Source organism: Hippopotamus amphibius, chromosome 12 (assembly GCF_030028045.1).
Source record: "Hippopotamus amphibius kiboko isolate mHipAmp2 chromosome 12, mHipAmp2.hap2, whole genome shotgun sequence".
Lineage (NCBI taxonomy): Eukaryota > Metazoa > Chordata > Mammalia > Artiodactyla > Hippopotamidae > Hippopotamus > Hippopotamus amphibius.
In genome coordinates, this window is record NC_080197.1 from 62,017,160 (window position 1) to 62,030,495 (window position 13,336).

The following is a 13,336-nucleotide window of genomic DNA, read 5'->3' on the forward strand; positions in this document are numbered from 1 at the left end:
TGATTACTGTAGGTTTGTAGTATAGTTTGAAATCAGGGAGTGTGATACCTCCAGCTTTGTTCTTTTTTCTCAAGATTGCTTTGGCTATTCAGGGTCTTTTGTATTTCCATACAAATTTTCAAATTATTTGTTGTAGTTCTATGAAAAATCCCATTGTATTTTGATAGGGATTACATTGAGTCTGTAGGTTGCCTTGGGGACTATGGTCATTTTAGCATTATTAATTCTTCCAAACTATTAATATGTTATATCTTTTAATTTGTATCACCTTCAGATTCTTTCATCAGTCTTACAGTTTTCCAAGTGCAGGTATTTTATCTCCTTAGTTAGATTTATTCCCAGATATTTCATTCTTTTTGATATGATTGTGAATGGAATTTTTTCTTAATTTCTCTTTCTTATAATTTATTGTTAGATTTTTAGAAATGCAACAGATTTTTGTATATTAATTTTGTATCCTGCAACTTTGCCAAATTCCTTGGTGAGTTCTACTAGTTTTTTCATGATGTCTTTAGGATTTTATATGTATAGTATCATGTCATCTGCAAACAGTGACAGTTTTACTTCTTCCTTTTCAATTTGGATTCCTTTGATTTTTTTTCTTGTCTGATTGCTGTGGCTAGGACTTCCAGTACTATGTTGAATAAAGGTGGTAAGAGTGGACATCCTTGTCCTGTTCCTGATCTTAGAGGAAATGCTTTCAGCTGTTCACAGTTGAGTATGATGTTAGCTGTGGTTTTGTCATATATGGCCTTTATTATTTTGAGATATTGTCCCTGCATACCCACTTTGTGGAGTTTTTATCACAAATGAATGTTGAATTTTGTCAAAAGCTTTTTTTTGCATCTATCGAGATGATCATATGCTTTTTATTCTTCAGTTTGTTAGTGTGGTGTATTACATCGATTGATTTGTAGTTACTGAACCATCCTTGCATCCCTGGGATAAATCCCAATTGATCATGGTGTATGATCCTTTTCATGTGTTGGTGGATTCAGTTTGCTAATATTTTGTTGAGGATTTTTGCACCTATGTTCATCAGCGATGTTAAAAATCTGCAATTTCTTTTTTTGTGATATCTTTGTTTGGTTTCAGTATCAGGGTGATGCTGGCCTCATAGGGTGAGTTTGAAAGTGTTCTTCTGTAATTTTTCTGGGATAGTTTAAGAAGAGTAGGTATTAACTCTTCTGTAAATGTTTGGTAGAATTCAACAAACCATCTGGTCCTGGACTTTTGTTGGGAGGTTTTAAATTACTGATTGAATTTCAGTACTGGTAGTTGGTCTGTTTATATTTTCTATTTCTCCCAGGTTCGGTCTTGGGAGATTGTACATTTGTAGGCATTTTTCCATTTCTTCTAGGTTGTCCAATTTACTGACCTATAATTGTTCACAGTAATCTCTTATTGTATTTTGTATTTCTGTGGTGTCAGTTGTAACTTCTACATTTTCATTTCTAATTTTATTTGTTTGGTCCCTCTTTTTTCCTTTATGAGTCTGGCTAAACATTTATTAATTTTGCTACTCTTTCCAAGAGCCAGCTCTTAGTTTCATTGATCTTTTCTGTTGTTTTTATTTCTTAGTCCCTAGTTCATTTATTTGTGCTCTGATCTTTATGACTTCTCTCCTTCTGCTAGCTTTGCATTTTGTTTATTCTAATTTTTCTCATTCTTTTAGGTGTAAGATTAAGTTGTTTATTTGAGGTTTTTCTCATTTCCTCAGGTAGGCATTATCGCTGTAAACTTGCCTTTTAAAACTGCTTTTTCTGTGTCCCATAGATTTTAGAAATCATTGTTTTTTTGTTTCTGTTTGTCTCCAGGCACTTTTTAATTTCCTCTTTGATTTCTTCAGTGACCAGTTGGCTGTTTAGTAGTATTTTGCTTGTGTTTTTTGCAGTGTTTTTCTTGTAGTTAATTTCTAGTTTCATGCTTTTGGATGGAATGTTCTATTCATATCTGTTAAGTTCCTCTGGTTTAATGTGTTGTTCATCTGAATAGAGTTCTTATATTTAATACATAATTTCTCCTAGTGCTATTCAGGAACATCATTAATTATGATTACATAAAGAAATCCCTGCTGCATCCCACTTTACTGTGTAAACTTGTACTTTGGAGAAGTAGCTCAATTGTAAATCAGTGTAATTTCTGATTTGAAGCATCTGCCATCTGGGCACAAGTTTAAAACTTAGTAGAGTTTGGTGGTTTGCGTGGGTACTGGTGCTTCTGGTCTAGACCTCATTTTCAGAACCTCATGTTCTCATGGATGACTGCCCACTTAGTTCTCTGAGTGGATGCGCTTGCCCCTTCCCTATGCTACTACCAAAGCCGCCGAAAATGAATTTGTCGCATTCCTCCAAACCCATGTTTTAAGTTTCATAGCCACTAAAAATATCCAAATTTGGTGTCTGTCCATGTAGCTGTTTTGTCATGATCCTGGTAAGAAACCAAGAGAGAAATAAGTTTATTCGTAAAATTAAACATATGCAACAGGAAAATTTTCTTTGTCTTTCAAATCCTTCCATTCTCCAAAAGAGGACCAAAAAAAAAATCCAAAAAAAGTTTGTACAATATTTGATGATAAGTGATTATGAAGGGAGTCAAAATTAGAGGGCTTATTAATCAAATGAAATTTCTCTGGATAAGAGACAGAGGTGATGGAGAAAAGGTTGGCTTTGGGATGGTTAGAGGAAATGATAGAATTGTATCCAGGTAAGAGACAGATATTCACTGGGAGACTTTATGAAGTTTCTGTGCTGTGGTGATCTCGACCCCTCCATAACAATTTCAGTAAAATCCAAATGTTTTTATGATTTTGGAGTTGGGTTTATTCTTGAGTGTCTGTGGATGATGCCACGAGAATTTTGATGATGAGGGCAGATTCTATCTACTCTTTTCGCTGTAGTAAAAACCACATGCGCACAACCCTGCGTGATCCTCTCCCTGTGACCCATCACCCCACCCCACCATGCCACACTGTTTTTACTCTAGCTTGGCTGGTTTCCTCCATGCTCTTTGAACATCCCAGGGTCCCTCTTGCATTAATGCTTTTGCACTTGTTTGTTCTCCTTAAATGCTTTTCTCTGGGATATTCTGGATTATCTATATGACTTACTTCCTCACCTCCTTCTGAGTAAACTCAAATGTCACCTACCCAGTGGGGACTTACTTAGCCCCCTGTTGAAAATTACACCCCCTTACCCACACACTTTATCTTTTGCCTATCTTCTCTATGTCTATCTTTGTCTCTCTCTTAAATTCTCATTAGAATTTAAGAGGGCAAAGTATTCCCAGCTCTCCTTCTCCTGGCCCCCATTTGATCCCTAGTGCCTGGAATAGCACTGGGCACATAGAAAATTCTCAATAAATATTTATTAAGTGAATCAAATGATGAATGCTGTTCAAAGGAGCCTAGTCAAAAAAGCAAACGGATGATTCTCAAAGGATAACGTTAGAGTTTTTCTAGTTGTATAGACAAATAAGCATAAGTAGGAAGATTGCAGGTAGGCGCTCATTGAAATCTTTCCTGGAAAAATTTATGCTCTTGAATTCAAATAATCATGTGTACTTGTTAAGTACATTTCAAAACAAATATGTGTTAGGGAAAACCAGATCATCTTTGAAATACTTGTTTTCCAAAAGTTCCTCCTTTAAGTCTGCTCTGCCTGTGGTAGAGAAATGCCAATTACACGTGGCACAAATGGACCTCTCTTTGGAATACTTTTTCCTTATTATGCAGTCATCTCAAATGTGAAGAATAAAATGCCACTAAATAAAAGATTACTTGCTATCTTAAGTAGTACGCGAGAGTTGTTGTCCTGTTTTTGTAGTCCTGGCAAATTACCCAGAAGATTAATATTTGAAAAGCCTTTTTATTATATCTGTAGAAAACATTATTTTAAGCAATAATCTCATGAAAGTAATTCTCCTTCACACCATTCAAGAGAATTTTACAGGGAAATGTGATGAATAGAAACCTCTACCCTATATCATGTGTATTTTGAATCTCTTAGGTCAGAGATGTAAGCCTTTGAGGGGACCATACTGTGGACAGAAGGTGTGACCTTTGCCACAGAAATGGTATTGTCACCACCTGCTCCCACCTCTGCCACAGGCAGGGCCCTGCACTTCGTTCACTTCAGAGCAACTTCTGCCAGTGCTTGTTCTAGATCCTGGGCCCTCAGTCAACAGACTCCTGACTTTTAAACTTGCTTCAAAAAGGGTAATTTAAGACAGAGATTCCTTTGACTTAGGGCAAAAAACAACTTCAGGATGGCCCAAACCCTGCCTGCCATAATCTCTGTGAGATCTGCCATTTACACTTTCAGAATAAGAAACTTGTCGGATTTCTCTGTAGGCCACCAGATCCTTCACTTAAAGAAAAGCCCTCTTTTATTGGATGGCACTGTTTATCTTCTACTCTTAATGGAGTAAACATATAATTTATCATCCAAATAGGGACATGTTTGAAAACGGAAAGGGGAGGTAACTGTTCATAATTATACCTGGAAAACAGTCATCACCTAGGATGGTGGGAGGCAGACAAAATCGTATGGTCCCTGACTATTAAGGAGAATGAAATGAATACTTATTGAAACCATGTAATGTGCTAAGCACTTTATATATATTATCCCACTTTTAAAACCATCCTCTGATGTGGTTTGTGGGCACGTTTTTACCAATAAATCTGGGCTGTGTGACATTAACCCAAGGAGTTAACATATACTAGTCTAAAAGGAATTTTAGGAACTCAACTCAGGGCAGTTTACGATAAGAACTATTGATTGAACTGTCTGGAGGAAATGCGTTAGATACACATTTCTGGCCAAAAGCCAAACGTAAGAATCGATACTTGACTGAAGTCAGATACCACTAGAATAAAAAGAACGTTTTGGAGGCAAGAGTAAATTCTGAAAACTTATCTAACATTTTAGAAGTCAAATTTGGAAAGTTTGACACTGGCGAAGGAAAGAGTATTTATCAGCACCATGCCCTGACGGACCACTCCTGTGGGCCCTGTGCCGCAGGCCTGCAACCCAAAAGGGTTGCTCGTTTTAATCAGACTAATGTTTAGTGCACAGTGTAAGGAACTTGGGATTCACCAGTCAGCGAATCTTAAAAATCCTGGATCTGCTACAACTGAAGATGTTTACCCACCTAGAGCAGTTATTTTGACAAGCTTTTGTCTTTTGGTCTCCATAGACTAAAACTGTAAGGAACTGACTTCTTCAGTCTGAATTTTGATGAGTGAGGACAAAATGTGCTTTGAGGTTCTCTTGGTTCCTTAACATTTTCCTCTTTTCTTCCAACTGGTAATTTTTTCATCCAGTTGATCAACATTTATTAAGCACCTATTCAGTGTCTTAGCAACCATTCAGCGGGATGGGGACACAGCGGTGAACAGAAGACAAAAGTCCGTCCTCATGGAGTTTAAGTTCTGGGACTTGGGGAGACAGACAATAAGCAAAACTATAGATAAAACGTATCGTGTATAAATAGTGTTAAATGCTGTTAAGAAGAATAAAGCAGTTAAGAAGGATATGAGGATTTCTTTATTACAGTTGGGTCATGATGATTTCTCATGATGTTGTTTATAGGGTTTTTTATTCTCATGAAATTTTTAGGGGCAAGTTTGGCATTTAACTATAAATCCCACATATGAAGAGTTCCCAACTAGGACTTTTTTTTTCTCCTGAACAACTCATTATCTAAATGGAATTAAATAACTGAAAATTAAATATAGTTCTTAAAGATTATTGTGTTTAATATTTGTTGAATATTTTGAATGCTAGTATATCAACTAATTCTACAAAGATCTGAATTTTCATGTATTCCTAACTCTTATTCTTCCTTATATTATTCCTTAAAATTTTATAAATATTTGTTGGCAAAAAAAATGATGCAGTATTTTTCCTAAGGTTTTCTGCTAAGCACACTTAATATTTCCTTTAACTGACAATTTATTCTCCTCTGTAGCTGATGATCCTTCATAATTTTTGGACATAAAATTAATAGCTTTCACAATGAATTATTGTAGCATTTTCCTTTTGCAGTATTAAAGGATACATTTATACATTACCTGATGGATAGAATTTCAGCATAGAAAGCAGATAAAGAGATTTTTACTCCATTTACTTTTAGGCTGCTTATCAGGATTTTAAATAGCACAGTCAGTTATCAACAGCAAACTTTAATGACATTCCTTGTTTGTGTTACTCACATTAACACCCTATTTAGATATGATGGTGAAGGGTGTGATCTCACAAGCATTTGTCACACATGTGTGCAGGGAGGCCAGAAATGGAATTGAATTGGATGTGTAGCTGAGTCGAAAGCTGGAGTGTAACAGCAGAGTTTGGCCAAGTGCTGAGACCAAAGTGAAACCCTCCTTCACCTCTGCTTTCTCAAATTCAGTCCTTCCTCAGAAGGGGCATGATAGTGCCAGTCATTGGAGTGACAGCCTTCTTCATGTCTGGTGACCAAAGTGATGAACATGGAATCCAAGAGCGTTTCAGCAAGGTTCACGCTGATACTGGGTATTATTAACTGAATGGTGGGGTTTTCACCCTTATTTGTTTGCTTAGTTTCACCAGAACCTCAGTCTTCCTGGCACAATAAGCCAGTGAGGTCTTCTTGGCTTAGATGATGTGCATGGCTTTTACTGCGAGGGGATGAGAACCTGAGTGAGTTTTTAGCAAGTGGCTCCCAGGCTTCCTACATACTTACCTTCACGATGCAACTATAGCATCATTTGATAGAAGCTCTGCTGAAGTGTGAATTCAAATAATAAAATCGTTTACATTTTAACTCCACTACTCAGCTCACACTCAACTGGTGAAACTTAGTCATCTGCAGATTGAAACTTGAATTTAAAAATGGATTGACTTTTGCTTGTTTATTGCCTGTGATTTTATTGCCTGCCACAAAAGAGAAGCAAATGATAGGCAGCATCGGTGCAAAGCCTGAGAAAGGCATGGGAACCATATTTGCTGAAAATTCTAAAAGCTGGTATGTCTCTTCTCTCCAGGATCACCTGCAAGTTGGATGGAGGTGAAATTCAATTTTATATCCCCCAAACCTAGCACAGTGGTAGGCAAGAACTCTGTAAAAATCGTTACTACTACCACTACTGTAATTACCACTCCTACTGCTGGGAGTGCTATTCCCACTACTGCTTTTGCTTCTGTGATTGTAGCTCATATAGCTGGTGAGCTCGTGTGGGCGCTTCTCAGGCATGGGGGGTGAAGATACCCCCCACCTGTTGTGGTCCCTTTTCTGCTACCCTCCAGACATGGGCATGGCAGAAGGAAGGTGGCAAGGCACTCTGGATGGAGGGAGAAGTTCAATAGTTTATGATAAGAAAAGCACTCCCATATTGCAAATGGTGCTGTGATTATTTTGAATTTGCTATAACTCTTAGATTTTTAAAAGTATTTGTACACACGTGACACTTTCTATTTTCTGTCGAGTATTTGATTTTTCCCTCAAGGTATGATTGCCCTGAGCGTGATGATACTGTAGGAAAACGTGAATCTGAGTCCGTCTAACACACATTTAATCAATCGTTAAGCAAACATTTATTAACCTCATGAACTTGATTTGAGCAAGTCTCTTGGTCTGAGCTTCAGTTTCATTGTAAGTTTAAAATAATGTAATCAGCTCTGTCTTAGTTTTTTTGAGGATGAAAAGAGGAAGCCAGAGTAAAGCTAGCAGTTTACATATCACTTTACACTGATAAAGATTAAATGGCTGTTATTATATGACTGGGACAAATTTTTCTTCTGAATTTCCTGTAGCACTTTGTGCTGAATAATAGCAAGTTTAGTTTGGTTTGGAGGCGAGAGCCATGGTCTGTCTGGAAGTAAGTACCAGATATGAAATATTACAAAAAGACCTGGGTGCAAAGCCATGCCCCACCACTTCACTAGTGATGTGCCCCAAGTTAAATTACTGAAAAAAAATCCTAAAGCTATGTAGCTCCAAGGTCACTCACTGTGAGAACTAAATGGGAAAAGATCTAGGAAGGCACCTGCTGTGTTGCAGGTGTTTGGCTGGTGTTTGAAAAGCATTCCTTCAGGGAAGAGAAAGGTAAGGGTGAGTCAGAATGGTCCCTGACAGGCAGCAGGCAGGGAGGAAAAAACATGTCCCGTGATGACCCTAATACCATTTCCCCAGATGTGATTTGGGAATAATAATGATAATTCCCTTAATTATCTCTTAGGGTTACTGTAAGGACTAAAAGTGGTAAGCTAGCCGCACCAGAAATGGAATAAGGGCTCAAAAATTTACTCATCCCACAAAATTCAGAGTCATGCCTAAGATAATCTTCCTCATTTTTAAAGACAGTCTTAAGCCATGTCTAGTTCTATGTTGACCGACTATAGTACCTAGGATGCTCTTTCGAGGAAATCTAGGCAATTCACTATAAAACTTTCCCGCCTCTGTTCAGGCTGCCTTTGGGAAATGAAGCACAGTAAGAATTACTGTAGATGCAGGAAGCAAGGAAAGAGCAGCTGGGGAGAAATGGGGTGATGATGTAGGAGCAAGAGTGACCACATTCTAGCGACTTTGAAAGATGAAGGCCATTTTCCCCAGCCCCGCTCCCCTATCCTTTCTGTTGAAACCTTTGTAAAGGGGAAGCCAGCCAAAAAGCACCAGAGAAAGCACCAAGTGGTGGGAAGAGCCCCAGGCACTCACTCGGTTTATTCATCTCTGCCATGAGGTTGAACTTGTACCACATTCTCAGGGAATTCTCAAGAAAAGTCTCTGAGGCCGTTTCTGAAGCCCAGTAACATTCCTGGGTTGTGGAGTCAGGAAGTAGCAGAGCCAGTATCTGAACCCAAGTACAGTTACCCCCAAATCCTCATCCTTAGTTTCTGCCTCTGAGGATTTTGGTATCTGAGACAAGTCCTGGAAAGAATTCCCTGCAGATACCAAGGGACAACAGTAATGGTGCAGTGAATATAGGGATGCACATATCTTTTCAAATTAGGGTTTTTGTGTTTTCGTGGTAAACACCTGAAAGTGGAATAGCTGGGTCACATGATAGTTCTAGTTTTAATTTTTTGAGGGGTCTCCATACTGTTTTCCATAGTGGCTGTACCAATGTACAGTCCTACCAGCTGGTGTATTTTTTCTTAAAGTTTTTCAAAATTATGAAATATTCCAGTCATGCATTCCGATGTCTGGAAGAGTGAATTAATAGTAGTCTAATCACCCTGGAGACACAGATGCTTTTGTGAGCTGGCGCTGAGGTAAGGCTGCACATCTCTGTGGGAATGACAAGTGAACGAGTTTGCTGCTCGCTTAACCTGCTGTTCTTTTCTCTCTCTGTTTTCTCTCCTAGGAAACAGATGGAAGACTGCTGTGACCCTGCGCATCTCTTTGCTATGACTAAAATGAATTCCCCCATGGGGAAGAGCATGTGGTACGATGGGGAGTTTTTATATTCCTTCACCATTGACAATTCAACTTATTCCCTCTTCCCCCAGGTTAGTACAGAGTTTATTGCCTTTCAATATAGTTTCTTATATGTCTTGATATCATAGGAAAGGGATAATTGAGTTTGCCTAACTAATCAGATCTACTTCTTTTCATCTTCTTGCTTTTCTTCTTAATTATAAATACTTCCCTTTAGAGTTGTCATGTTTTTTGTGAAGAAATCAAATAATGTCTTGATACAGGAGCAGAAGTCGGATATTGCGAAGTAACAGATTTCCTAGCCCTTCTGATTTGAGTTATATGAGACAGAAGGGAGCAAGCAGAGAAGCAAACAAGGTCAGGGAATTGTGGCATTCTAGTGTTTTGAGGTTGGCTGTGGATTACAAATCTTGAAGATTTGCGATACTGGAATGTTTTCTTAGGGCTGATGTTGCTCTCAGGGGGTGGGGACCATATGGTCAGAAGTTGCTTCTTAGAGCTCGTGAATCTTAACCCTGTGGTTAGATTACTGCTATGAAGTTGGAGGAGTGGTGGGGGTGGAGAGAAAGTATTTGACTACTTTTGTATTGGTCTAAATCGAGCTTTGCATCCTTCATGTTTTTCTTTGTGGTTTCCTAAGCGTTGAAATCAAATGTTTTACTAAAATATATCTATGCAGTAAGTGGAGGGTGGGGAGCCCTAGTTTGAAAATGAGGGGTGAATCTTACATGCAGTCGCCAATAGGGAGAAATTGCAAAATGAATCTTGGCCTCCCCAAGTCTTCAAGCCGCTCTTGGTTTAGCCAGATGATTGTACAGAAAGAGAATTCATGGTCAGAGCTGGAAAACATGTATCTGTATTAATACCAAAGATTCTTCAGAGGAGGGATCCTATAAAGTTTGAGGCACAGGCACTACCACATCCAAAGTCACACACTCTATGAAATAGCTCCTATTTGCTAGTTCATTCTTAGGTGTTTTAATCCAATTTAATGGTTTTAGAGTATGCATAATGATACAGTTTAAAATTTTTATTTTAAAATAGGAAATAGGAGGTTTAATTTATGGCCAGCATTCTTGTGCTTTTCTGTCTTCTTCATTTGCCTTTGGGAGCCTTCCTTATGTCAAAGGAAATGACTAACAGCCATAAAGTGTGGAATTGAATTTCGTCTCCATCTCTTCCTAGCTAAATGCTTTGCTAAGTCATCTAACTGTTCTGAGGCTCAGCTTCCTCATTTGTACAGTGGAGAGAGCAGTACCTGTCCAACCACCTCACAGAGTTGAGGTTATATAATGCATGTCCGGGAACTTTGTAAACTACAAAGCATTATGTAAACGTTAGCCTTATTAATGTTGTCCTGGTTCATATACTGCATCTTTAGACTGAGCAATGAAGAATATAATGGCATTAGTCAGAAATCTTCCTAGGTGTTTTTAGCAGAAGGATATTTCATATTGGGCGTTAGGCACTTAAGAAATCATTAGGTGAATAGAGGAGTGGGAATCAAGAGGTGGCCCCCAGAGTTGCTAAGTCCAGGAACCCCTGCCATAACTGTGGTTTAGGGATTGGGAAACCACAGCGGCCACTGCCAGTAGCAGAAACAGGGCCAAGAAGATGGTTTCAACTCACCTCCTCCCTCCAGACCTCCCTCAAGTGCATCTGATGGTTAAGATTAATTTGCATCCAGAACACTAGCTGCAGAGAAGTCCAGGAAGGGCAGTTTTTAAAGCAATCGAGCTTTAGCAAGAAGCTAGAAGAAGGGTGGCATTGAGGTTGAGTAAGCCAATTCACAGCATCTTTGTACAAAAACTGATATCAACTCGCTATGAAATGAAGAGATAAGGAAGCAATCTCCAATAACAGCTCATCAAATAAAAAAGATTTTAAAGAAATCTAAAATAGGATTTTGTAGATGAGGGCTTTCAGTCATACGAACTGACTTTGTGCTAGAAAATAGATTTGAAGGAAAGAAATGATTAAAGAAATACAAACTAACCTCCCATCTTATCTGTAAGTTGCAGCGGTAAAATAGCAAGAAACATTTTCTTTTTCAAGTATGTGCAGATGAATTCTGTGTCTCTCCGTGCCAGCTGCAAGACCAAGAAACCATCCCTGAATGGTAAGGGAAAAATGCTTTTTTCTTAGAAAGCAAAAGTCATTACATCACTGTGTATGTGCACAGTCATTCTGAAGGGCTGAACCGGTTCAATGGGTAGACTTGAAAAAAACTTATGTGTGTATTCTTCTGCTGAGATTCTGAAATGACTAATTAATTTAACTGAAATCTTGGAAAATCAGTTTGCATCAACACAAAGGGTGTATATCCCTGGGCCCTTTTATTTCTTAGTGAAAGATTTCTAATTTGTTATCAGGAAGCTAAGTTGTCAGTTAATTGTTAGGCTTCATTCATGTTCCCTGTGGGAAGAAAGGGGTGTGTGCTGAGCAGGCAGAAATGCAGGTGAGTGCGCTGGGGGCTCCTTGTCAGTTGAACAAAGCATCCCTCCTTTCCCGGTTTTAGGAAAATAATGCTAAATCACTCCTTTGCTAACTCAGATGTATAACTTTATATCACACTTTTAATTATATATTTTAATACATTTATTTTAATTATATATTACACTCCTCCCCTAAATGTTCCATATATTAGCCGTCATTATTATTATTGTTATTATTCCTTTGCGTATTTTAATTCACTGCTTTTATTGTTGTTGTCAAGATGCAATCCAAGACCCTGTGTGATGTGGGACGTTAACAGGTCCTGAATCAAGGCTGCAGGGACTACAAGGGCCCTAGTGAGATACTGTGTACTTTGTAATTACAGTTAGTGACTTCTTATTTGGGCCTCCTGTGACTTCCCATGACTTTATTACTAAGTTTAGTCAATTCTGCCTCCTATGCGGTTATTGGCATAACTACCTATCACCGTTTTCTAAAAATCTTCATCTGCTGATCTCAATACTATCTTGTGAGCTTTTGAGGAAACTCATTTTTATGCCCCGTGCGGTGCTTCACACTTAATATAGATACTCATTTCCAGCTCCTCACGTCTGCCAGGGTCTCTCTGCCTGTGTACCACCAGGGCTGGACCACTGCTGTGCCCTGGCTTGAACTATAGGAAACCAAGCAGGATAGTTTGATGCAGCTGTTTCCAAATGGCTCTATAAATGTATTTTGGTGACATATTTGTTGAATATAATTAGGCATGAAGGGCAGAGTTTTAATCCTCCCATAGGTTTTTTAGAATATGCAGTGCTTGTGTGTGTGTGTGTGTGTGTGTGTGTGTGTGTGTGTGTGTGGTGGGGTGGGGGGGTGGACAGTGTGATGGTAGGTGCTCCCATGTTGAGAATACTTGAAGATACCTCCATCCCCTGGGTTGGGATCAGCCCCTTCCTGCTCTGCCTGTCCCTTTGAAGCCTGCATGGTCCCACATTTGTAGATAATACCGAATCAATGCTTTTTGGCCTAAAACATAGTTTTGCCCAGAAAGAGCATACATTTCCTTGGAAATGAGTGAGGGAGTCGCAGGAATGTTAGAAACCACAACTGTGCTGATATAATCTGAGAAATATTTCCTTTGCTGTAATAAAAATATGGGCAGCCCACCATTCTCTTACATTGTGTTGATAGTCATCTGAAATACATTACAAACTAGACAAGACATTTTTCCTTAAAAAATCCACCCAAGGCCATATGTAGAGAATCACGAAACATCATTAATGCACCTCAGACAGACACTCATTTCCAGCCCCTCTGCTCACCATGAACTCCCTGACATCTTCCACTTGGCTTGGACCCACCGTGTCCTTGGCCCATGGGAAAACCCAGCAGGATATTTTGAAGTAGTTTTGTCAAGAGGACTTTGTTAAAATGCAAATACACATGTTTTTTCGAAGTAATGTGCTTCATAGAATCTTCTGAGCTC

General features: G+C 38.7%; 1 protein-coding gene across 1 annotated transcript in view; it reads left to right on the forward strand.

Annotated features, from left to right (window-relative positions):
• The window catches only part of ST8SIA1 (ST8 alpha-N-acetyl-neuraminide alpha-2,8-sialyltransferase 1), a 147,285-nt gene that overhangs the window by 38,449 nt on the left and 95,500 nt on the right, over positions 1-13,336 (forward strand). Inside the window, exon 2 of the mRNA XM_057702506.1 lies at positions 9,341-9,485. Within this exon, the coding sequence (XP_057558489.1) occupies positions 9,341-9,485 (145 nt within the window). The remainder of the gene's footprint in view (positions 1-9,340; positions 9,486-13,336) is intronic.